This window comes from Pseudorca crassidens, chromosome 19 (assembly GCF_039906515.1).
Source record: "Pseudorca crassidens isolate mPseCra1 chromosome 19, mPseCra1.hap1, whole genome shotgun sequence".
NCBI classification, from domain to species: Eukaryota; Metazoa; Chordata; class Mammalia; order Artiodactyla; family Delphinidae; genus Pseudorca; species Pseudorca crassidens.
In genome coordinates, this window is record NC_090314.1 from 15,332,597 (window position 1) to 15,355,794 (window position 23,198).

General features: G+C 42.1%; 2 protein-coding genes and 2 non-coding genes across 16 annotated transcripts; 3 read left to right on the forward strand and 1 right to left on the reverse strand.

Annotated features, from left to right (window-relative positions):
• Positions 1-244: 244 nt before the first annotated feature.
• On the forward strand, positions 245-11,514 carry TSR1 (TSR1 ribosome maturation factor). The gene is made up of 15 exons (XM_067715968.1): positions 245-1,281; positions 1,469-1,572; positions 1,896-2,115; positions 2,235-2,369; positions 2,741-3,165; positions 3,921-4,080; positions 4,513-4,670; positions 4,929-5,125; positions 5,884-6,046; positions 6,396-6,506; positions 7,248-7,380; positions 8,689-8,805; positions 9,215-9,355; positions 9,460-9,534; positions 9,660-11,514. The coding sequence occupies exons 1-15, from the start codon at positions 1,185-1,187 to the stop codon at positions 9,836-9,838; spliced, it is 2,415 nt and encodes an 804-aa protein (XP_067572069.1). The 5' UTR covers positions 245-1,184; the 3' UTR covers positions 9,839-11,514.
• Positions 6,647-6,741, forward strand: LOC137213751 (small nucleolar RNA SNORD91 family). Its single transcript, XR_010938372.1, has one exon. It is a non-coding gene; the product is annotated as a small nucleolar RNA SNORD91 family (small nucleolar RNA).
• LOC137213750 (small nucleolar RNA SNORD91 family) lies at positions 7,513-7,607 on the forward strand. The gene has a single exon (XR_010938371.1). It is a non-coding gene; the product is annotated as a small nucleolar RNA SNORD91 family (small nucleolar RNA).
• Positions 10,071-23,166, reverse strand: SRR (serine racemase). 13 transcript variants are annotated; one of them, XM_067715972.1, is made up of 9 exons: positions 23,017-23,166; positions 20,203-20,437; positions 15,214-15,385; positions 13,651-13,777; positions 13,360-13,463; positions 11,754-11,873; positions 11,546-11,620; positions 10,731-10,940; positions 10,071-10,398 (listed from the first exon to the last, which is right to left on the reverse strand). In XM_067715972.1, exons 2-9 carry the CDS (start codon positions 20,229-20,231, stop codon positions 10,213-10,215), a joined length of 1,023 nt encoding a protein of 340 aa, XP_067572073.1. In that variant the 5' UTR covers positions 20,232-20,437; positions 23,017-23,166; the 3' UTR covers positions 10,071-10,212. The 13 variants fall into 13 exon arrangements, with proteins under 13 accessions (XP_067572073.1, XP_067572078.1, XP_067572079.1 ...); XM_067715977.1 differs by having other exon boundaries at positions 20,203-20,289; positions 23,017-23,161; XM_067715978.1 differs by having other exon boundaries at positions 20,203-20,317; positions 23,017-23,159.
• Positions 23,167-23,198: the final 32 nt, after the last annotated feature.

Consider the following 23,198-nt stretch of genomic DNA (forward strand, 5'->3'; position numbering starts at 1 on the left):
GCTCTGCAGCCATCTTCCGAGCCCCGCACCGACGTCAGGAGGCTGGCCCGGCCCCTTCCCACAGCCGGGGGCGGGGGTGGTGGTGCGCTCAGCCACTGGAAGGGGGGGGTCGGGAGGGGGGGCACCGTGCCCGGGCGCGCGCCACGGTGGCCGTTGTCATGGCAACGCGCCCTCTCCAGCCCCGAGGGCGCGAACCTGCATTGTGAGAGCTAGCAGCCCGCCGCGCCCAGTGCCGGGCGGGGAGGCGAGGCGCGCCCGGCACGCCATGGCTGAGGGGTGAGTCGCTCGGGCCGAAGCTGGCCCCCATCCAGCTAGACGTCCCCTGATTCCTACCCGCTCGTCTTCCCGACGTGAAGGGCCGGGGTCCCCGCGCCTCGAGTCTGGCCACGGGAAAGCCAGTGTTAGTCCCCTGGCTGGGAGAAAGGCCGCGGAGCGCCATCGTTTCTCCAAACACCCCTGCCAGCTGGGCGCCCTTAGCTGCAAAGCTTTTGGGAAGAGGAGTGGGAACTTAGCAGCCCCCGTCTGCAGAGGCTCGGCTATCCCTAAGGGCGCGAGAGTCACGGTCAGCCGTCCCTCCCCCGAGGGGTCGCCACGTCCCGTCTGGCCCTTCACACACACACGTGGGAGGTGGGGGCGCAGCTTGGAGTGACTGGGACCAGCAGGAACTTGTACGGAACCTGTGGAGGTGAGACAAGCGCCTTCTGCACGATTTGCCTTGTAGACTTAAGCAGCCCCACCTGGGCACTGAGGGCGAGAAAAGGTTGCTTAAAGTGACAAAGAACACCTGCTGCTGCAAACTGAGGAGCGGCGTGCACAAAGCTAGGTGAGAGGAGGGGCTTAGCCCTCTATCGCACAAATGGAGACTCTCCCTAAGAGATGCAACCTGACAGCGCAAAAAATAAAAATACAAGGGAGCAAAACAGCTTTCCGAGACTGAAAGCCCAAACCTCGAGTCTACATCCGGCGTTTTAAAGCCCGCAACAGCGGACCACCGCCTGGTAAAAGTTTACGAGCAGGTTTTGTGGAGACTCTGACGCCGTGCCCTCAGAAGCGTGTGGAAATAACCCTCGCGGGAGGACACGAGGAGCCTTGCCCCCCGGGGGAGGACACGCCCCCAAGGCGGGGACCGGAAGCGCTCGGTTCGGCCCGGAAGTAGTGCCGAATTGGTACACGTGAGCGGCACCATGGCGGCTCATCGGTCTGGCCCGCTTAAGCAGCAGAATAAACCTCATAAGGGCGGGCGGCATCGGGGTCGGGGATCCGCGCAGCGGGACGGCAAGGGTAAGAAGGTAGGGTTGGAGGAATAAGGGATGTTTAGTCGGTATTAACTGCTTTTCTTCATGCCCAGAATGAGCTCCTACCTACTCCGGCTTGGACCCCGCGCAAAGGCTCTGAGGAGAGCAGAGAGGGATCTCCTTTCCTGACCTGCTAGTGCCCTGCGCAAGAGCCTTTTCTGGTCTCCCTACAGGCCGTCTAGCACTGAAAACCCTAAGCAAGAAGGTGAGAAAAGATCTCAGCAAAGTGGACCAGAGGCATCGTGCCAGCCAGCTCCGAAAGCAGAAGAAGGAGGCGGTGAGAGGACGCGGGATTGGGGAATGGTGTGGCTTCACAACCGTTCTAGGCGGGTAGTGCCTCGAACTAGAAAATGTGACCCTGGGAAGGGGCCAGGGATGGAGAGTAACCCTAGAGCACGTGTCAGGCGTGCTGGCCCAGACTAATGCTAGAGCATTCTTTGCTTTGTTCCTAGCTCCTGCCCACCTCCTTGGCATACGTGACACCTTTTACAAGAGAGATGCTGGTTGGAGGGTCGGGGTGGGCATCTGTACTGGTGGAAATGCAGTACTGAAACAAAGTACTGAAACATTGAGATGTTCTCTGATCCTTTCTTTCCTCAGGTTTTGGCAGAAAAGAGACAGCTCGGCAGCAAGGATGGCCCTCCTCATCAGGTACTGGTGGTTCCCCTGCACAACAGGATTTCCCTGTCAGAGGCCTTTCGACTGCTTCAGGATAGGGACACTGGAACAGTACACTTGAATGAATGGGGAAGCACCCATAGCTTTATGCTGTTATGCCCCCGCTTGAAACATCGGTGGTTTTTTACATCTGCAAGACCAGGTTAGAGCATACAACAATATTTTCTATCACTATGTTTTGCGTATTAGTGGTAATATTTTTTTAGTATAATGTGCTGATGGCAACCACCTCTTCCTACTGACTTTGTCTTCTGTTTCCAGGGGATCTGCACACTGTGTTAGACATGGCTAAAGTGGCTGATACCATCCTGTTCCTCCTTGATCCACTAGAAGGCTGGGATAGCACTGGGGATTACTGCCTTTCCTGCCTCTTTGCTCAGGGCCTTCCCACCTATAGTAAGTGAGTTGGGAGTATTGGAGGCCAAGGAAGGAAGTGATTAGCATGTATAGTGCACTTACAATTTGCCAGACACTATGTCTGATGCTTGATACTATTGGAGGGTTGTACATGTATGGCCTTAACTTGATCCATTGTTTACAAGTTACCTACCAAGATGTCTTTTTATTTCTGGACTGCCCATTGCCCAGAGAAAGAAGAAGAATGTGAAGTTTGGTTTTATTGTGAAATTTCTTTAGGGTAGCGGAGTGTTGGGTTTCCCAGTGATCTCTGGACTCACAACTGAACTGTTAGCTTGTTTGTGAGCCACAGGGGGGATTTTCATATAGTGAGGCAACAAGTCATGATACCCTTTCTCTTCTGTTCACAGCATTAGCTGTCCAGGGGGTTTCGGGCTTCCCACTGAAGAAACAAACAGATGTCAGGAAGAAGCTAAGTAAAGCAGTGGAGAAGCGCTTTCCTGATGACAAACTCCTCCTGTTAGACACTCAACAGGAGGCAGGGATGCTGCTTAGGCAGTTGGCTAACCAAAAGCAACGGCATCTTGCCTTTCGAGATCGGCACGCCTACCTATTTGCTCATGCTGTTGACTTTGTGCCTAGTGAAGAGAATAACTTGTTGGGCACCTTGAAGATCTCAGGCTATGTTCGTGGGCAGGCTCTGAATGTAAATAACTTGCTGCATATCGTTGGACATGGTGATTTCCAGATGAAACAGATAGATGCCCCTATGGACCCTTTCCCTTTAAATCCTAGAGTGATCAAATCCCCAAAGGACCCAGGCATGGCAATGGAGGTAAGATTGGTGTTCTTAAAAACTATGTATTGTAGATTCACGTGTAAGCTGGCAGAGGATGGGAACTACAGAGAGGGTAGTCTGTCTGCACACTTGGACAACTATCCTAGTCCCTGGAGGTAACGGTTAGTTCGAAAAAAGGCAGTAGTCAACTACAAATAAGTTGCTGTATCATATACTTATCCAGTACTTTGTAGATGCCTTGCATAGCAGTTGGCTCTGGATTAATAGAAGGCACACAGGTTGTAGTCTCTTTCCTTAGACAACTTAATTAGGTCAGAAAAATACGGCAAAGACCTGTGAAATAAAGATTGAGAAAGCGTGGCTGAGGTGCACACCTGCAGTGGAAGTTGAGAAAGAAGACTGGCAAGCTTCACAGAAGAGATCAGACTTGAGCCAGGTGTTGAGAAGGATGAACGTGATTTATGAGTTGAAAAGAGATGGAAGAATATCCTAGCAAATAAAGACAACATGAACCTAGGCAAAGTGATGGATCAGAGGGTTTCTTTGAACTCTGAAGGTAACAGCTTGATGGGAGTAAGGTATGTAATAAAAAGGTAGGCATGAGACCAGATTATGCAAGGTCTCAAGAGCCAAGCAGAGGTAAAGACCTAGAATGGTAGGAAATAGAACCATTTGAAAAATTCTGGCAAATTTTCACTTTCTATTCTTCTATTTGAGGACTGTTATTTCTAGATCTTGTTATTATGTTAGATTTAGTCAATTTTTGGCTAATATTTAATTGACCATTTCAGATTTGTGCTACAGATGCTGTAGTTGATATGGAGGAAGACCTGAAGGTCCTAATGAAGGCAGACCCTGAGAAACAAGAATCTTTGCAAACAGAGGTTATCCCAGATCCAATGGAGGGGGAACAGACCTGGCCCACGGAGGAGGAGCTGAGTGAAGCAAATGGTTGGTATTGGCAAACTTGAAATTCTGGCCTAGAGTTGTGGGTTTTGTCTAGCTGCTCAGTGAGGATCTTATAAGGTAGAGTAGGATGAGGAAGTATTTGGAAGTCTTCTCTTACCTCCAAAGGCTATGTGTTTTCACTAAGCAAACACTGGACACAGCTTTACTTCGTTTCTCAAAATTACTTACATTATTGTTTCCTAATGAACAGATAAACAACTTCTGATTTATTATAGGACTTATTTAGCTGTGTTAAGTATTGCTAGTTCTGAGGCAGCTGAATTAAATTGGGAAGTAGTCTGTTCTATTTATAGTGCCTGCCAGAGTTCCTGGTATTGGTAGCAATATGTAATATCTTGCCTATGTGAGAATGCCCAAAGTAATAGGGGAGGGAAGGAGGTATATAATTTACTTAACTCATTTGGGCTTTTACAGACTTATTGAAGGAAACTTCCAAGGTAGTAAAGAAGGTTCCCAAAGGAACATCCAGTTATCAAGCTGAATGGATTTTGGATGAGGATGGCGAAAGTGGTGGGGAAGGAGATGAGTATGATGATATAGAACGTGAGGATTTTATGGAAGAGGAATCTCAGGTAAGGAACTGGGCCCTTGGGCAACTTCTGTGTACAGCCCCAAATGCAAGGCAAGGTGCATTCCTGACCTTAAGTGGTATGTGTGGTCAGTTTCTTAGGAATGACTTTGTTGCCGGGAATGAGACTTTGTTTTATAACTTAGTCTCTATTAGAATTGATACTGGTTTGGACTAGGTATCTAGTAGAATTATTTTAGCTCGATGGCCTTTAAGGTAGAGAGATGAGTTTCCTCTGAAATTGTAATCTTTCGTTCTACAGGATGAGGGTAGTGAAAAGGACGAAGAGGAGGAATGTGAAACTGTGACTATAGGAGAGTCCGTGCATGATGATCTGTATGATGAGAAAGTGGATGAAGAGGCTGAGGGAAAAATGCTGGAGAAATATAAACAAGAAAGACTGGAAGAGATGTTTCCAGATGAAGTAGATACCCCCCGCGACGTGGCTGCTAGAATTCGGTTAGTCAACAAGTCTAAGATCAATCAGTATGTTTTTATTTAAAACTTAACGTGGCTCAGAACTATGTCAGTGTGATGTGAAAGAAGAAAAATACATTGTTCTTGCTCCTGAAGGGCTAATACTATATGGGAAGGTAAGACAGACATACGGGAAACAATGTTCATATTCTAGACTGTGTAGTACAGACTAATAATGTTACAGTATATTACTGAATGAAATGCTGTGATTAATGCTTCCTTTGGAGCTAAGACTCAAAGTATATAACATTTGGAGATTTGGGGAAGTTTGGGTAGAACAGTGAGAATAAAAGAATGAAGATGTAGATGATCCTGTTTGCTCTAAAGGTGAGTCCAGAGAGTTTATGCTGGATATTAGAGAGAGAAGGCTTTTATCGAGGACCTTGCTAGTCAGGTTAAAGAGCCACTCCCTGATACGCACCAGGGAGCCGCTGTAAATACTTTTAAGAAGCTGGGGTTTGGTGCTGAAATACTTGTTTCAGGCTGTTTTGGAGTGTGGTTCTGATTTAAGCTGTTAGGTTATTTTGAGAAATAGTGAATTCTTTTAAGCTAAAGTCTTAGGCATTTTATTTATTTACCTATTTATTTTTCAAAAATTAAAAAAAATTTTTTTCTTGTTTTTTTCTTTTTTTTTCTTCTTTTTAAGCCTTAGCCATTTTAGAAGTGAGTTGAGTGAAACGGTTAAGTAGCACCATATAAGTTTCACTATTGATTTATTTAAAATATCCTCTGTATTCTAGATTTCAGAAATACAGAGGCCTCAAGAGCTTCCGGACATCTCCATGGGATCCTAAGGAAAACCTCCCTCAAGATTATGCTCGGATCTTTCAGTTTCAGAACTTTATTAATACTAGGAGACGCATCTTTAAAGAGATTGAAGAAAAAGAGGTTGAAGGAGCTGAGGTATCTGCCTTCCTTTGTGCATCCCTATAATTTGTTTTTGTTTGCCAAGGTGCCCCCTCTACTCCTTCTGTTGGCATGAGTACCTTAATTAGTTTTGTGCTGCCTACAGCTGAATTAGAGGAGCTACTGAGTCATTGGTAAGAGTGATATTGGGAACAAAGAGGTATCAGAGATATTAGCTGAAAAAGCTTAATCTAGGTAGTTGAGGCATCTGTGAAGGGCCGTCTTGAAGGCTGAGGATTGGCTTTGTGGTAGTCTGAGAGACTTTTTAACATATTTGGTGAAATGCTTCATCATTATTGAGACCTTAAGGGTAATTGCATGATTGTTTTCTGCTTTCTTCTGGCAGGTTGGCTGGTATGTCACACTTCATGTCTCTGAAGTCCCTGTCTCAGTGGTTGAGCACTTCAAGCGAGGTGCACCCTTGATTGCATTTTCTTTACTACCTCATGAACAGAAGGTGAGTTAGCGTCTTGTGGGAAATGGGAGTTACGACACTTTCCAACCAGTTTTGTCTGGCAGCTGAAGTTTTATGTGACTGACATTTTGCTCATTGGGATGCAGAAGTCTGCCTTTATGATTAGAAGTCAGAGAGGAGGACAGAGAAGTCGATGATGGTTTTACCCAACATGTCTGAACCTGTCTGATACATCTCAGTGATGTGATCTCTGTGTGGTTCTGAGACTTCTCTGAGAGAAGTACGTTTGTCAGGTCACACTTTAACAAAAGGTTGGCATCCATGAAAATAAACAGGGTTACTGCCAAGGTATAGATCTTTTTTCTCTTGATGGCCGGCAGTCATGTAGGTTGGGGTATATGTGAGAGCTCTGGCCTTTTGGTCACTGTGAGTAAGGGCTGAGGCAAGAAGGGTCTTGAATGAGTGTGGTTTAGAGGTGTGTGGTGAGTGAGTGACTTGTAGGCACTGATTTTGTGGCAGATGTTGAGCTCTTGCATATTAGACATGGGAAGGTCACCTAGTGTAGCAGGGACATGAAAGCTCTGAAAACCAGCATATTTTCGATTTGAATGCCAGTTGTTGGTGAAGGTAAAAGGTGAATTTGTGTCTCTTCATCTACACTCCACCATAAATTAGTACTGTCAGTTCTTAGAGTGAATCTAATCTGCTGGTTTGGTTTGCCTTCTTGCGGGTTAGGCTGTTCTATTCCTGATATGAAGTTCTGTTTTCCTATTTGGTCCCCAGATGTCAGTACTTAATATGGTGGTGAGCCGGCACGCTGGCAGCACTGAACCTGTGAAAGCTAAAGAGGAGCTGATCTTCCACTGTGGATTCAGGCGCTTCCGAGCCTCCCCTTTATTCTCTCAGCACACTGCAGGTAAGCAGTAGGGAAGCTTCTGGGTTCTTGTCCATCTTGCTGTCTTTTAGGGGACTGAGATTTGGGGAGAGATGCAGAATACACCATTTCAAACTCTCAGTCTCTGGCTTAGAGGTATTTTCAGTACTCTGGTTTAGGAGCCAATGATGTTTCCATTCAAAGTGTCTGAACCTGTCTGAAGCATCCCAGTGATGCAACCTCTGTGTGGTGCTGAGGCTTCTCTGCCATGAGTATTTGCTGCAGAGGAGGTTTTGGATAGGAGTTGGCTGCTTCCTAGAGATGATGTGTCATGGAACCCTTGGCATCCGTTGTGCCAGTGGCCGTGTGGGTGAAGGCTAGGGGTGCCCTCAGTTGGATAAAGCAGAGTGTGTGGCTTCTGAGATGTTGAGACTGCATGAGAATTTAGAGAGTGGTGACCAGGAATACTTTTATGACAAAAAATGATTGTGCTCTTACGTATTAGGAGTGGGAAGATGTTTGCATTAACTTGGGGGCTTCTGAACATTACCTACACTCTCAGCTCTCAGCAGTGACCGGAGGAAGGGGATAAAGGCAGCATTAATGGATGCTCTGGATAATTCTTTTCTCACCAGCCATGCTGTCTAAATGAAGGAGTGATTTCTCTTTCCCTTAAAATATTTTGTTTCCCTATAACATTCAGTATTAAAAAGGGTTAATACTGTATTAAAAAGGGTTTCTGTTGAAGGTAAAGACAAGATCTAGATAGTCCCCAAGAACAGATTAGTAAAGTTTGGCCCTTGGCCAAATCTGTCCCACTGCTTGTTTTGTTAAGTAAAGTTTTGTTGGAACACAGTTGTGCTTTCTTGTTTAATTTTTTAAAAATGTCTGTGGCTGTTTTTGTGCTACAGGGAGAGCTGAGTAGTTGGAACAGAGACTATATGGCCACAAAGCCTAAAATATTTACTATCTGCCCATTTACAGAAAATGTTTGCCAATCCTTGCTCAAGACTAAGAGCTGTTGAATTAGTGAAGTGTTTTTCTGTAAAGCACTGGTTCTCAAATGAGGTAGGGGTGATGTGTATCAGAATCACCTGGAGAACTTTTTCCAACTCCAAAATATAGTTTAAGCTCCAAGATTCTGCCCCCAGTTGAAAAATCACTGATAGGATTGGGTTGTATCTTTCAGTTGTATTGAGGCCAGAAAATGTTTGGAGAATTAGTGGGATAAAGAAACACTAGTTGCCTTAGGTTTAAGAGTTGCAGTGATACCGCTTTTCACAGGCCTCTGGATTACCTATTGTTTCTCAAAATATTTTTTGGTTTTTATTTTTTTAACCTTTATGGCAGCGGATAAACATAAATTTCAGAGATTCCTGACTGCTGCCTCGGCTCTGGTGGTGACAGTATATGCCCCTATCACTTTTCCTCCTGCATCTGTGCTGCTTTTCAAACAGAACAGCAATGGTAAGTTGAGTTCACAGAGGTGAATAGGCCTGTGGGTTCTTAGTAAGATTAACTGCTTTCTGTATTTAAATTTGGGGGCCAAATGGCACAAAAAAGGTAATGATGATTTTCAAAATATCCCAATCTCAGCCTCATATTGGGTCTGAGGCAAGGATGACAAATGGGGTTTTATCTTGCTTGCAAACCATAGCTAATTGGTAGAGGCTGCTCAGAGTGCTGTTTTAGGGTAGGTTCTGAGGATAGGCTCAGCAGGAATATCACTTAGTGATCTTTGCCATGAACCCAGGAGGGGCAGCATAGTACACCCCTATTTTGTTTCCCTAAGATCTCGCATAGGTCTTTAAATGGACTGGACAATAAATGAAGGCTTTGACCTATGGACTTCTGCTGCCCTGCTTTTGCCCCTTAGGAATGCACAGCCTCATTGCCACAGGCTATCTATTGTCAGTGGATCCAGACAGAATGGTCATCAAGAGAGTTGTTCTGAGTGGTCATCCTTTCAAAATTTTTACTAAGATGGCAGTGGTGCGTTACATGTTCTTCAACAGAGGTAGGTGCGACAGATGGGATCCAATTGCCTTTGTGGGATGAAGGTTGGATTTATATATTATGGATAAATGTTTCATCTTGGTCTTCTGTGTGTTTGATTCTAAGAGGATGTGCTGTGGTTTAAACCGGTGGAACTGAGAACAAAGTGGGGCCGTAGGGGACACATCAAGGAGCCTTTAGGTGAGAGAATGTGGGATTTGGGATCTTGTCTAGATTTCCCCAGTGCTACTAAATGACTGTTGGGTTAGACCACTGCTTTAAAATTTCCTCTTGAATTTGACCAACTCGTGCTGTTTTCTTTGTAGGTACTCACGGCCACATGAAGTGCAGTTTTGATGGGAAGCTAAAATCTCAGGACACAGTACTGATGAACCTCTATAAAAGAGTTTTCCCCAAATGGACTTATGATCCATATGTACCAGAACCAGTACCTTGGGTGAAAAGTGAGATTTCTTCAACAGTGCCTGAAATGGACATGGAATAATGGATTCAGTGGGAGTCTGTCTCATTGCTACTAGTTAGCACTCTAGGGTTGGGAGCCTGTAGGTTGTGATTGGGCAGTTTATGTTTTCTACTTAAGCCTACTTAAGGTTTGCTGCTCCTTTTAGCAGAAGACTTTTCTTGGCCTTGACAAGGTATCTCAGTTAAGTATGGGTGTTTTTCTACTGCAACTTAGTCCAAAAAACTATTAAAACTTACTGAAGTATACATTCTCCTTTAGGATTTTGAAAGCTCTTTAAGAGGGGAAGATAGGAAGTTGACAATGACCAGGAGACAAAATTTCCAAGTGTTTAGACACTGAATCCCTTTTCTTCCTTTTGCACATATTAAACAGAAACAGATTTCTAAAGAGCTGGCTTATTCAGCCTGCTTCACCCAAGTTAGGGAAGTTAAGTCTACATTTCCACCACTGAGCACAATACAAATGTTCTTTACTTCTGCGGAAACTGTTTGAAAATGCTGAGACAGCACAGCGGCCACTCCAACACCAGCTGTAGGTTCAATAAGCAATTTCATCCTCTCCCACACCAGCTGGGTTGCATACTGTTGGTATAGAAAGGAGTAAGAATTAGTGAAATGGGAAAAGGGGAAAGAGCCTACATGGTTGGCCTTTATAGTTAAAGGCCAGATGGGGATATAATATGCCTCGTCTGAATTTTCCTATTGCTATATGTTTGTGCTTGCCAATGAAGGGCAGGGCTTTTTTCATTCCAACTCTGCTTCTATGGTCTTAATACATCTAGGGCACCCACCTACGTGTCATGAAATCACCTAGTTGAGTCCCTAGTGGGTGAGTTGCCACTTACAACAGGAGGGTTTTTTGTCTAAGAAGTTGCTCCATTCTTTTGTTATCTCCTTTCCTCTTGGGGCCTCACCTTAATTTCATCCTCTGTGACAGTGAAGACGTCATCCACGAGGTCCCTTATAATAGGCCAGGTGTTTAAGCCAATGCTGGATCTGACACCATCTGCTATGGTTTCTGGAGGATAGGGATTGGGGGTCAGTTCCCCTTTCAGTTTGGACTGGTAGCAGTCATTTGCATTCAAGGGTTCAGCAGCATATACCTTGACACTAGGTCTCAGAGCCTAGGAAGAGGAATATTAGACAGCTTACAACTAGCCACAGCATTTTGCCTGCATGCTTGCAGTAAAATGATTGGTACAGTTAACATATTTCTGCCCAAGAGGCTTTCTTTTAATCGATGTAATGGAAATAGGGCCTTTAAGCACTTGAAATTGTTTTCCACTCTGGCCTCGGTGGCCTAGATCACAGCTGGTTCTGCTGGTAACTTGGGAAAAGAGTATCCACTGACTTGGATAGTAGGTTGGTGAGATGGAACTCAGAGGACTGTGAGGGTGCCACTCATTGTAATGGCTTTTGTGCTGTAAAGTTTTCATTAAGAAAAGGGTAGTGAGGGACTTCCCTGGCGGTCCAGTGGTTAAGACTCCGCGTTTCCACTTCAGGGGGCACAGGTTCAGTCACTGGGAACTAGGATTCCGCATGCCGCGCGGCCAAAAAAAAGAAAAAAGGGTAGTGGTGAAGAGAAGGGCCTTCTATCTCAAGTGCCAAGGGATGATGAGAAGGAACGGCAATTTGGGGGAATGTTGAGCAAGTATTCACAATGTACTATGATGTAAAATAAACTCTTCTATGCCTGAAGTAGGGAGTCCTTCAGAAGCTGTTTTCTTACCTTAACTGTAATTGCTATTCCAGCAACCATTCCTCCTCCTCCTACAGGTACCACCAGTGCATCTACCAAGGGAACCTTTAATGAAAAGAATATAAAGTATAAATAGGTCTATTAATAACCAGTTTTATATGTACATATAAAATAATTGGTTCTACGGCCAAACAGCATTACCAGTAAGTGGCTAAACAAGAACTAACTAAGCTTTTACCTGGTTTAGGACTTCCATGGCAATTGTCCCTTGCCCAGCTATCACTGCAGGCTCCTGGTTGGGATGTACCATGATGCCTTCTGTTTCTTCCACAATTCTTTTTGTAACATTTTCTCTGGACTGAAAGAGTACATTAATTTAGCTTACTTTATTTGTATTTAATAGAGTTCCCAACAAGTTAGATTCAGTCATTTAACACTTTATTTGCCATCTACTTTTTTCAGAATTTGTTTTGGCACTGGGGATATAACCGAACAAAACAGTCCCTGCACTCAGTGGAGTTATGTTCTAATATGGTGAGGAGGGGTGGGATATAAGTAAATATATGGTATGTCTAAATGCTTTAGAGAAAAATGAATTTATTTTATATAGGGTGCTTGGGAAGGGCCACTGGTAAAGTGACATTTTAATAGATTTGAACAAGTCTTGTGTACCTCCAGAACATTCCAAGGAAAGAGTAACAGCAAGTACAAAGACTACAGAGAGGAGTGCTTGGCTTTCTGAGAAACTAAGTGTGGTTTGTATGGAGTGTTTGGAGGAGAGTAATAGTGGGAGATGAAGTCAGAAAAATAGAAATGGGCCAGTTCATCTGGGCCATAGATGATTGCAAGAACTTTGGTTTCCACTGTGTATGAGATGGGGAACCACTGGAGGATTTTAGGCTGACAGACACATTCTGACTTACCAAATGGATAGCTCTGGTTGCTCTTTTGGAGACAAGACTCGTGGGGCAAGGGTGGAAGCAGAGGACCAATTAGGAGGCTACTGAATCTAGATGAGGACTGACATTGGTTTGAATCAGGATGGTGAAGGTAGAGGCTGTTAGAAGGAGTTGGATTGGGCTTTTCTGGTGGCGCAGTGGTTAAGAATCCACCTGCCAATGCAGGGGACACGGGTTCGAGCCCTGGTCCGGGAAGATCCCACATGCTGCAGAGCAACTAAGCCAGTGCACCACAACTACTGAGCCTGCTCTCTGGAGCCTGTGAGCCACAACTACTGAAGCCCACGCGCCTAGAGCCCGCGCTCCACAACAAGAGAAGCCACCGCAATGAGAAGCCCGCGCACCGCAACACAGAGTAGCCCCCACTCACTGTAACTAGAGAGAGCCAGTGCGCAGCAACGAAGACCCGACTCAGCCAAAAATAAATTAACTAAAAAAAAAAAGTTGGATTACGGAAATATTTTGAAAGGACTAAGATTTGGATGTGGGGTATCAGAGTTATCAAAGATAACTCCATGTTTTGAGGATAATGAAGGATAAAAGTTGCCATTTACTGAGATGGGGAAGACTGGAAGTGGAACAGTATTAAGATGAGGAGTTTGGTTTTAGACAGTAAGGTTGAGAGGCCTATTAAGGCACCCAAGTGGGAATGTACAAGTCTGGTTAAGAGCAAAGTTCAGGGCTGGAGTTAGAGTGTAGGTGATATTTTAAACTATGAGACTAATGAGATCATCTGAGTGAGTGTAGGTAGAGAAAAGGTCGTGCGTCCCAACACTTAGAGAAACAACAAAGGAGACAGAAGCTGCAGCCAGTAAGGTAGGAAGAGAAGTTTCATTTTACTATGAAAGCTGTTAAGGTGGTACTGAACATTGCTCTCTTCCTTACCTCGTCGCTTTGTTCACTGTATACTATAGAGGCTCCATAGCCTTGTATCGCCAATTTTTTACAGTTGGGAGCTGTTTCGGGCACTACAATATAAGCAGGAATCCCTGGGAGGGAGAAGCATGTTTGGTTAGTACAAATCAGAATTTAGGATAGAAATTTATGTGCAGTTTGCTTGTAATCAGGGACTTGGAAATTTATTCCCTCAGCTATCACCAACCTCACTGAAAGTTAAGGCTGCTTTTCCAGTCCTCTGACGAGCCTATCCAGTACCCTGGGAAATTAATCAAGTACCTTGCAATTTGGCAGCATAGGAGAGAGCCTGGCCATGGTTTCCACTGCTGTGAGTAACGACAGCTTTGGGCTTCTCTTCTGAAGTGGCAGAAACCAAGCCTCTGATTGCATTAAGGGCACCACGAATCTGGAAAAGAGGAATGGTGAATTAATATATTTGATTAAAAATTCTTTTCAAAAAACCAAGGAGCTTTTTTACATTTTTCTCTTCCAATACTGCACATCCACTCCATGACTAAATCTTATTGAGTCTATCTCCTAAATACCTCATGTTCATCTTGGCCACTACCTTGGTGAGGCCTCATTTCTCAACTTGGTATCACCAAATCTCAGCTGATCCTGCCTCAAGGATTATTCTCATCTAATAGTTCCACTAGATTAGGAAAGTGAGCTTTTAAAAAACAAACGTTACCTTTTTCATTGATTGCCCATTTTTGTAAGAGAAGTACAAATCCCTTACAAGCTGCAGCCTTTCTAAACATATCTACCTCTACCGTTGTAGCCATCCTAAATTGCCTCTAGTTTCCATCCTACCAGGTTAGCTCACAACTCTGTACCTCTTGGCATGCTGATGCCTCTACCTGTAGTTCTTTTCCCCCACTCCCTGATCTGGCTAAAAGTACTCATCCTATAAAACTTGGATCAAACAACACCTGGTTCAACCTCCTTGTTCTCCCAGGCAAAATTAGGTACTTCATTCGTTTCCATGGCCCTTGTTTGTAACTCTTTTAAGACATTTGTCATCAACCTATTTTGTCTTCCCCTGCAAGTATGGATATAGGGCAAGGCCTAGTGTACATATACCTAGTATAGTTGGTGAAAATAAGTGCTTGATGCGTGATGAATGAAAAATAAACCATGGCAGAAGCAAAGGGCAAAAGAGAATGGAGAAGTTTTTGTTTGTTTAAAATAAAAGTTCTCAGTTAATGGGTATGGAAAAAGGTAAATTCCTGAAATCCTAAAGCTACCACTTAATGGGTACTAACAATACCTGTTAGGCACAGTGCAAAATGCAGCTTTTCAGATTTTTACCTGAATGGATCTTAAAGTTCAACTAACGGTCAGAGAATTCAGGTAACAAATCAGCACAGAAATCTATCTGTATGCATAGGAGAGGCACTGACGTATTTTGTAGAAAAAGGTCCTGTTATATGAGGGTTGAGCTAGGGTTAGATCGTTTATATTCATAATAAGGTATAAACAAATAGTAAGTTGACAAAGTGAATGCTTAAACTTGGCTATATACAGGGTGATCACACATGTCCAGGTTGATGACTGTGATCTCGGCTTAATCGTTAGAAGTTCCCCCTTTTCATTCTCAAACATGTCCTAGTCTGGATAGTAAATTATATGTGATCACCTTAATTATACGGAATTTTGAGATTGTGTAAAAGTGGCTCTTGTCAACGCCATGATGCTAAGTAACCAGGACTTGAGCAAAGGAAAATTTCTACAATTTCTTTAGCTGTAAAAAGATATTAATTGTACCTACCTCACTGCGTGGTCAAGAGAATCAAAGTGGCTTGAAAAGAAACATGATACACTATCAAAAGAGATTGTTACCTTAAAAGATCCAGTTTTCTGGAAGAGTTCACATTTGAAGAAAAGATTGCGCCCTGTTACTTGATTCAAAATGGAGCTTGTTAGCACTGGTGTGAGGTGGATAAAATCTCGAATGTTGATATGTGCTTTCTCAACATCAGCAAAGGAGATGCAGTACTGATCACACATGGTTCTGAAACCCAGGAATAAGAGGGGTCAAAGCAAGCCTAGACGATGTATTTAAAGTAGATTTTGCAAATGCATAACACAGACCCATGGAATGTACACCACCAAGAGTGAACCATAATGTAAACTATGGACTTTGGTGCTAATGGCATGTCAATGTAGGTTCAGCTGTAACAAATATACCACTCTGGTGGGGGATGCTGATAATGGGGGAGGCTATACATGTGTGGGGGCCGGGAGTATATGGCAAATTTCTGTTCCCATCAATTTTGCTGTGAACCTTAAACTAAAACAAACAAACAAAAAACCCAAAAAACAACCAAACAAAAATCTTAAGAAAATAAAAAAAGAAAATGCATAACATAGGAAAATAGACTCAGGGTCTGTGGTGTTAATGTGGGGACTGTCTCCATTACTGGGGTCCAGAATCTCTGCATAAGGGAACTTCTCTTGAAGCTGAGTTTCTTGGTGTATAAGTTTGCTTTGTTGAAACCTCACAGGAGATAACTGGTGATGATTATTGAAGGCTTAAAGCTCAGCCCTCGCCCCTACCATCCATCTCTTGGCACTGCCACTGGTCTCTACATTTTCATGATTGTGAAGCTTGAATAAACTGGGTTCAAAATCTGCTACAAATTTTTATTTTAAAAAAATATTTCACAATTTACCAAGGGGAAAAATTGCCTACAATCCTACCATCTTAATAAATTATGTCCCTATGTTTCCTTCTGTTTTTTCAATATACATATATGACAGTTAAAATCAAAGCATAAATAACATTTTTACTCCTTTTCCATTTGGCTCATTCCTCAAAGTTTTCATAATTATAATTTTCAGTAACTGTATTATGCTTCCACTTTTTACTATTTTTACTGTAGTGTTTAAACATGAAGTTTCTCTTTATTTTTCCTTATTAACAAAGGTAATTAGAAAAACAATTTAATCTGCTTTCCTCTCCAAAGACAATTGCTACCGAAGCTCTGTTGTCTCTCTTTCCAGACCCACATACATATGCAGACAAAACTTTTTTGACAAGTTTGTTAACTTGCTTTTTTCAGACAATATATCTATGAATCTTTGCTTATCAGTAGATATATTTATGTGACTTTTAATTTTTATTTTATTTGATGTGGAACATTTTTTAAAGTCTTTATTGAATTTGTTATAATATTGCTTCTGTTTTTTATGTTTTGTTTTTTTTGGCCACGAGGCATGTGGTATCTTAGCTCCCCGACCAGGGATTGAACCCACATCCCCAGCATTGGAAGGTGAAGTCTTAACCATTGGACTGCCAGGGAAATCACTATGTGATTTCTAGTGAAATGACTTACTAGTACTTCTTTTTACAAAAATACCGTAGTTTTAGATAACTCTGTTGTTGAACATTTAGATTTCCTTTTTTTTTTTTTTTGGCTATGATAAATAATGATGTAATGAACAGCCTTGTTGCAAGATCTCTGTTTATCTCTATACATGCTTTGAGTAGATTCCACCAGTGGTATTTTACATTAAAAGGCATACATACGTCTAAGGCTTTTGATACCACTGCCAAACTGATCTCCAGAAGAGTTATAGATCATATCAATTTATACTCCAACAGCACTTTCTAAGGAATGACTATTTTCCTTCACCCTTACTGTATCATTTTTATCTGTCAATTTAATGAAGTATGTCTAGTAGTTTACATTTCTTTAATTACTAGTGACTGAACTTTTTTTTTTATTGAAGTAAGGTTGATTTACAATGTTGTGTTAATTTCTGCTGTACAGCAAAGCGATTCAGTTATACATATACATACCTTCTTTTTCATATTCTTTTCCATTATGGTTTATCACAGGATATTTAGCATAGTTATCTGTGCTTTAGGACAGATATTGTTTATCCATTCTTTTTGTTATATATATAAATTTATTTATGGCTGCGTTGGATCTTCGTTGCTGCACTCAGGCTTTCTCCAGTTGGCGGCGAGCAGGGGCTACCCTTCGTTGCGGTGCCTGAGCTTCTCATTGCTGTGGCTTCTCTTTTTTTTTTTTTTTTTTTTGGGCGGTACGCGGGCCTCTCACTGTTGCGGCCTCTCCCGTTGCAGAGCACAGGCTCCGGACGCGCAGGCTCAGCGGCCATGGCTCACGGGCCTAGCCGCTCCGCGGCATGTGGGATCTTCCCAGACCGGGGCACGAACCCGTGTACCCTGCATTGGCAGGTGGACTCTCAACCACTGAGCCACCAGGGAAGCCCCAAGATAAGGCATTTTTAAAATTACATTTTTAAACTGCTTACTGATGATGTATATGAAAGCTAATAATTTTTGTATATTTATCATGTAATAGGATACTTTACCAGATTATCTTGTTAGATCTAATAGTTTTACAGTTTATTCTCTAAACAATCATGCTATCTGCAAATAAAGATAATTTGTCTTTACCTTAAAAATGTACCTCTCGTAACTTTTTCAATGACTTCATAGTTACTGGTTTATATGGATTTGCCATCTCCTCCTGAATTAATTTAATTTTTTTTTGTAAAATCACTTAATTTAAAATTTATTAGTATAAAGCTGTACATATTAATATTTCTAAGTATTTTTCATATCTGTGGTATTCATTTATTCAACAAATTTGAGCACCTTCTGTGTCAGATACTGTTTGATCTGGGGATATAGTACTAGAGAAGTAGACTTGTTCCTCCTCTCAAAGATTACAATGTATTGGAGAGGTGTCTAACAAATAATCCAATTAAATATGTATTTACAAACATTGATATGTTAACTTAGGGAAGTGTATTATGATAGGATACTATAGTGGGAGGCCTTATTTAGATCAGTGAAGGAGGTCAATGAAGACCCTCTATGTAGAACTGAATTTTTATTATTTTGTGAATAATTAGTTTTTTTTTTCTTGAGAAGTAAAATTAAATTATGACCTAAAAGATGAATGGGCAGAGTAGTGGGGTAAGTGTTTCAGGTAGAGGGAATATTATGTGAAGGCTTTAAGGAAGGAAAGAGATTGGCATTTTCCAGGAATTAAAAGGTCAATGTATCTGAAAATGTGATCAATGGGAAATGTGATAAGAGATAAGGAGAGTGAAGTTGGCAGAGTCTAGATCATAAGGGACCATGACTCATGGAATTTTTTTTTGGCCGCACCTCACAGCTTGCAGAACTTCCCAGACCAGGGATTGAACCCACGCCGTCCCCGGCAGTGGAAGCATGGAATCTTAACCAATGGACCACCAGGGAAGTCCATGGATTTCTTTTTTAAGAGCAATAAAATGCCATTGGACTTGTTACCAGGGGAGGGGGCGGGGAGGGATAAATTGGGAGATTGGGACTGACATATACACACCACTATATATAAAATAGATAACTAATAAGGACCTACTGTATAGCAGAGAACGCTACTCAATACTCTGTAATGACCTATATGGGAAAGAATCTAAAAACGAGTTCACTTTGCTGTACAGTGGAAACTAACACAACATTGTAAATCAACTATACTCCAATAAAAGTTTTTTTAAAAATGCCATTGGAGAATTCTGAGCAGGTGACATGTTAGAATCCATATTTACAGAAAATCACTTGCTACATTGCAATGAATGAAAAGGAAAGAGAGAAGAGTGGAATCAAGGTATCCAGTTATGAAGTATTACAGTTGTCCACACGAAAAACAACAGGGGGGCTTGGATGGTGAAAGTGGAGGTAGAAAAAAATAATCATTCAAGATACATTTTGGAAAAACAAACCCATCAAAAAATGGGTGAAGGACTTGAATAGACATTTCTCCAAAAAAGATATACAAAGGGCCAACAAGCACATGAAAAGATGCTCAACATCTCTAATCATTAGAGAAATGCAAATCAAAACCACAGTGAGATACCACCTTATGCCTATTAGGATGGCTACTATTTTAAAAACCCCCAAACTAGGAAAATAACAGGTGTTGGCAGGATGTAGAAAAACTGGAGTCCTTGTGCACTGTTGGTAGAGATGTAAAATGGTGCAGTTGCTGTGGAAAACAGTGTGGTAGTTCCTCAAAAAATTAAACAGTATTACCATATGATCCAGCAATTCCACTTCTGGTTATATACCCAAAAGAATTCAATGAAGGTCTCAAAGACATATTTGTACACCTATGTTCATAGCACCATTATTTGCAATAGCCAAAAGGTGGAAGCAACCCACGTATCCAGCGACAGATAAATGGATAAACAAAACGGTATATATACATACAATGAAATATTATTTAGCCTTAAAAAAGGAAATTCTGACATGTGCTATAACATGGATGAATCCTGGGGATATTACGCCAATTGAAATAAGCCAGTCACAAAAAGACGAATACCATATGGTTACACTTATGTGAGGTACCTAGAGTAGTCAAATCCATAGAAAGTAGAATGGTGACTGTAAGAGGCTGTGGGGAGGAGGGGACAATGGGAAGCTGTTGTTCAATGGGTACAGTTTCAGTTTTGCAAGATGAAAAGAGTTCTGGAGATTGGTTGTACAACAATGTGAATGTACTTAACACTACCGAACTGTACACTTAAAAATGATCATGATGGTATATTTCACGTTACGTGTATTTTACCACAATTAAAAAACACACACGCACATACATTTTGGAGATTATAATTAGTTAGACCTCTTGGTTACGAGTGATAGAACCCCAATTTTAACTGGCTTAGGCACAAGAGGGAGGTGATGAGAATTTACTGGCTCATGGAATCCAAGGAAGAGTTGAACCATGGGAAGGGCAGGAACATGGCACATCAGAAACAACTGGAACTAGGGACTTTGAGATTTTCCAGGACTTTCTCATTGTTTCTCACCTCTGCTGCTTTCTGCATGTCGGCTTCATTCTTTTCACTGCAGACCAGCTGGTTCCGCATGGCAGGACACATGGCTGCTGACAGCTCCTGTGTTTTACATTTTACGGCTTCCAAACTGGAGAGGGATTTTCTTTATTTCTTAGTTTCAGTTAAAAAAAATTCTGGGTAGGGACTCTGATTGGCCCATCTAGGCCCAGGACCAGTGGCCAAGGGTGTGAGGTCATTTAAGACAATGCTATGCAATAGAAGTATTTACAGAAACATGAAACAATGATTTCTATAACACAATATCAAATATGTACATTTAAAACACATACATATATAAAACAATACTATATATTATTCAAAGATACATGTATATCCAAGGACATATATCAAACACATTAGAGTGGCTACTGAAGGAAGAGGGAAGGAACATGACTGGGAATTGGAATGAAGGAAAAAAAGATAAAATGAGAAAGGCCTTGTTGATGATAATGTGAACTGAACAGCAGGACTGCCTCAAATCTCTGCACCTGAGGGAAAAATAGGAGCAAATGAAGGGAGTAAAAGAGGAAAGAAAGGAAAAAAGGAAATAGACAGAAAAAGGAAAAGAGAAAGTACTTCTGAGTGAGAGTAAGGGACAGTTTTCAAGAGAAAAGGAAGGTGAAAATGTTGAGGTGATGAACTCCATATGTCACCACTACAGATATAGAAGAGACATATCCTGATATTGGATTGAATGTGGGGACTGAGAGAGACGGAGGTGTCAAGGATAACTCTTGGGTTTTGACTTCGATGGTGGTATAATTTACTGAGATATAAGGCTGGCAAAGAAACAAATATTTTAGGGGAAAATCAGAGATTTGATGAGCTAAGTTTGCATTACCTATGAAGCATTTGGTAGGATATCTTGAATTTTCAAAATTTTTTGCCAGAAATGTGTCTATTTTAATGTCTATTTCTGAAGAATGAGTGCTTCAATTTATCAAGTGCTGTTCTTTTTCCTTTATTATTTCTGATTTTATCTTTATTTCTTCCTTCTATTTTTATTTTCTTTTTCTACCCTTATTGAATACGTAGCTTATTAATTTTCATTCTTTTTACTTATTTATTTATTTATTTGTGCGCGCTGTGCAGCTTGTGGGATCTTAGTTCCCCAACCAGGGATTGAACCCGGGCCCTTGGCAGTGAGAGCTTGCAGTCCTAACCACTGGACTGCCAGGGAATTCCCAAGATAACCATTTTAAAAAGTTCTGTATGTATTCTTCCACATCTTTTTTGATGTATTTATATAGAAATTTACATATGCAATAAATGGTTTTGCTGCACTCAGACAGAACCATACTCTGTATCTTGTTCTGCAATTGGCTTAAAAAATTAACAATGTATCTTGAATATATCAGCACATATTTTAATTCTTTAAACTCAGCTTTCATTGCGATACAGGTCTAAATATGGTTGTCTTTTCACTTATTTCTACCTGGTATTTCATGAACCTTCTAAATCTGAGGGTTGAATTTAAGTCTTAAATCCAAATTTTCCATCAACTGAGTAAATTTTCTTCTATTATATATTTGATTATTGCTCCTCCTCAGTCAGTTCTGTTATCACCTTCTGGACTCATATTTGATTATTAGTTTTCTGGATCCATTCTCCATATCTCGTACCTTTACCTCTCAATAGTTTCTATTATATTTTCCCTCTGAGTTCTCATAAAATTTTTTGAGCTGGTTTAACTTTTGGCATATCTCATCTGCAGCTCACTGATACTGCTGTATTAATTTGGCAATGGCGTTTTTCCTAAGAAAGTTTTCTTCAGATTATTTTTCCATTAAAAGAAAAACTGTTGCAATGTCCTCATCAATTTCACTATGAAAACAAATTAGTTTTAAACATTTTTTTCTTATTTCTTTCAATATCTGTTTTAAAGATTGCCATTTGCTCTGACCACTCCAATCACTCCCCTTCTTTTGCTATCTACTGACTTTCTCCATCTGTTGAGAACTTCGTGGAGGCGAAACGTCTGCCACCTAATAGGAATTGAATGAGTTGTCAGAGATTGTTTAAATCTTTTAAGCCCAGTCTAAGGAATAATCGGTAACTTTAATGGTGTAGAGGTCCAATAGGTTGTGTGGGACTGGGAAGGAGCTCAAGAGGTGGAGGGAAGCAACCTTGCAAGAGGAGGGAGTTCCATCACAGTTCTGAACACGGGGCTCATAAACAAACAGGTAAAGTACCAGTCTTCAGATCCAGTTACATTTTAAAGATGGAAAAAAAAAAAAAATCAACCTGAGATCCAGGAAAGTCAAGTAATTTTCCCCAGAATCCACAGTGATACAGAAATTCCCAAATCGACTCATAACACCTCCTGACTTATTTCCACACAACCCCTTCCCTCAGCAAGAGCCATCTATACTGTATTTAAAAAAAAAAAGTCACGAAGTTTGGGATGTAGATTGCCATAAAGGAAAAGACTTTTGAGTCTCTGGTAATTATCGATTGTGTCACCCTGGGCAATTTGCTACGCTTCTCTGGGATTCAGTTTCCTCATTTAAAAAAAAAAAAGAAAGAAAGAAAAAAAAGGGGCATAATACTAACTATCCTACAAGATCTTGAAGGTCGCAAAGTAAAAGCCTGGGGCAGTAGTCCGGGCCTGTGGCGGGAGACCCTGGCCTAAAATGACTGGAAAGGGCCGGACGGTGGAGGCCCCCGTCAACCCGAGCCCCAGGCTGGTACCGGTGTCCTCGAAGGCCACCACGGCAGCAAGAGCAGCCACCGCAGCGAACGCCCACCTTGCCTGGCCTGGCTCGGCCGGGCCAGACCTCACCTCACCTCCCAGGCGCCGCGCCTCCAACTCCAGCCTCAGCGCACCTTCCCGGCCACACCTCTGCGCACGCGCGGTGCCCGCCTGCCCCACCCAGGCTCGCGGCCCGCCTCTTCCCGACCGAACGTGCGTTCGGCGCTTTTCCTCCCAGTGCGGCCACCGTCGTTTGGGGAGGGGGGGCAGGAGGGGG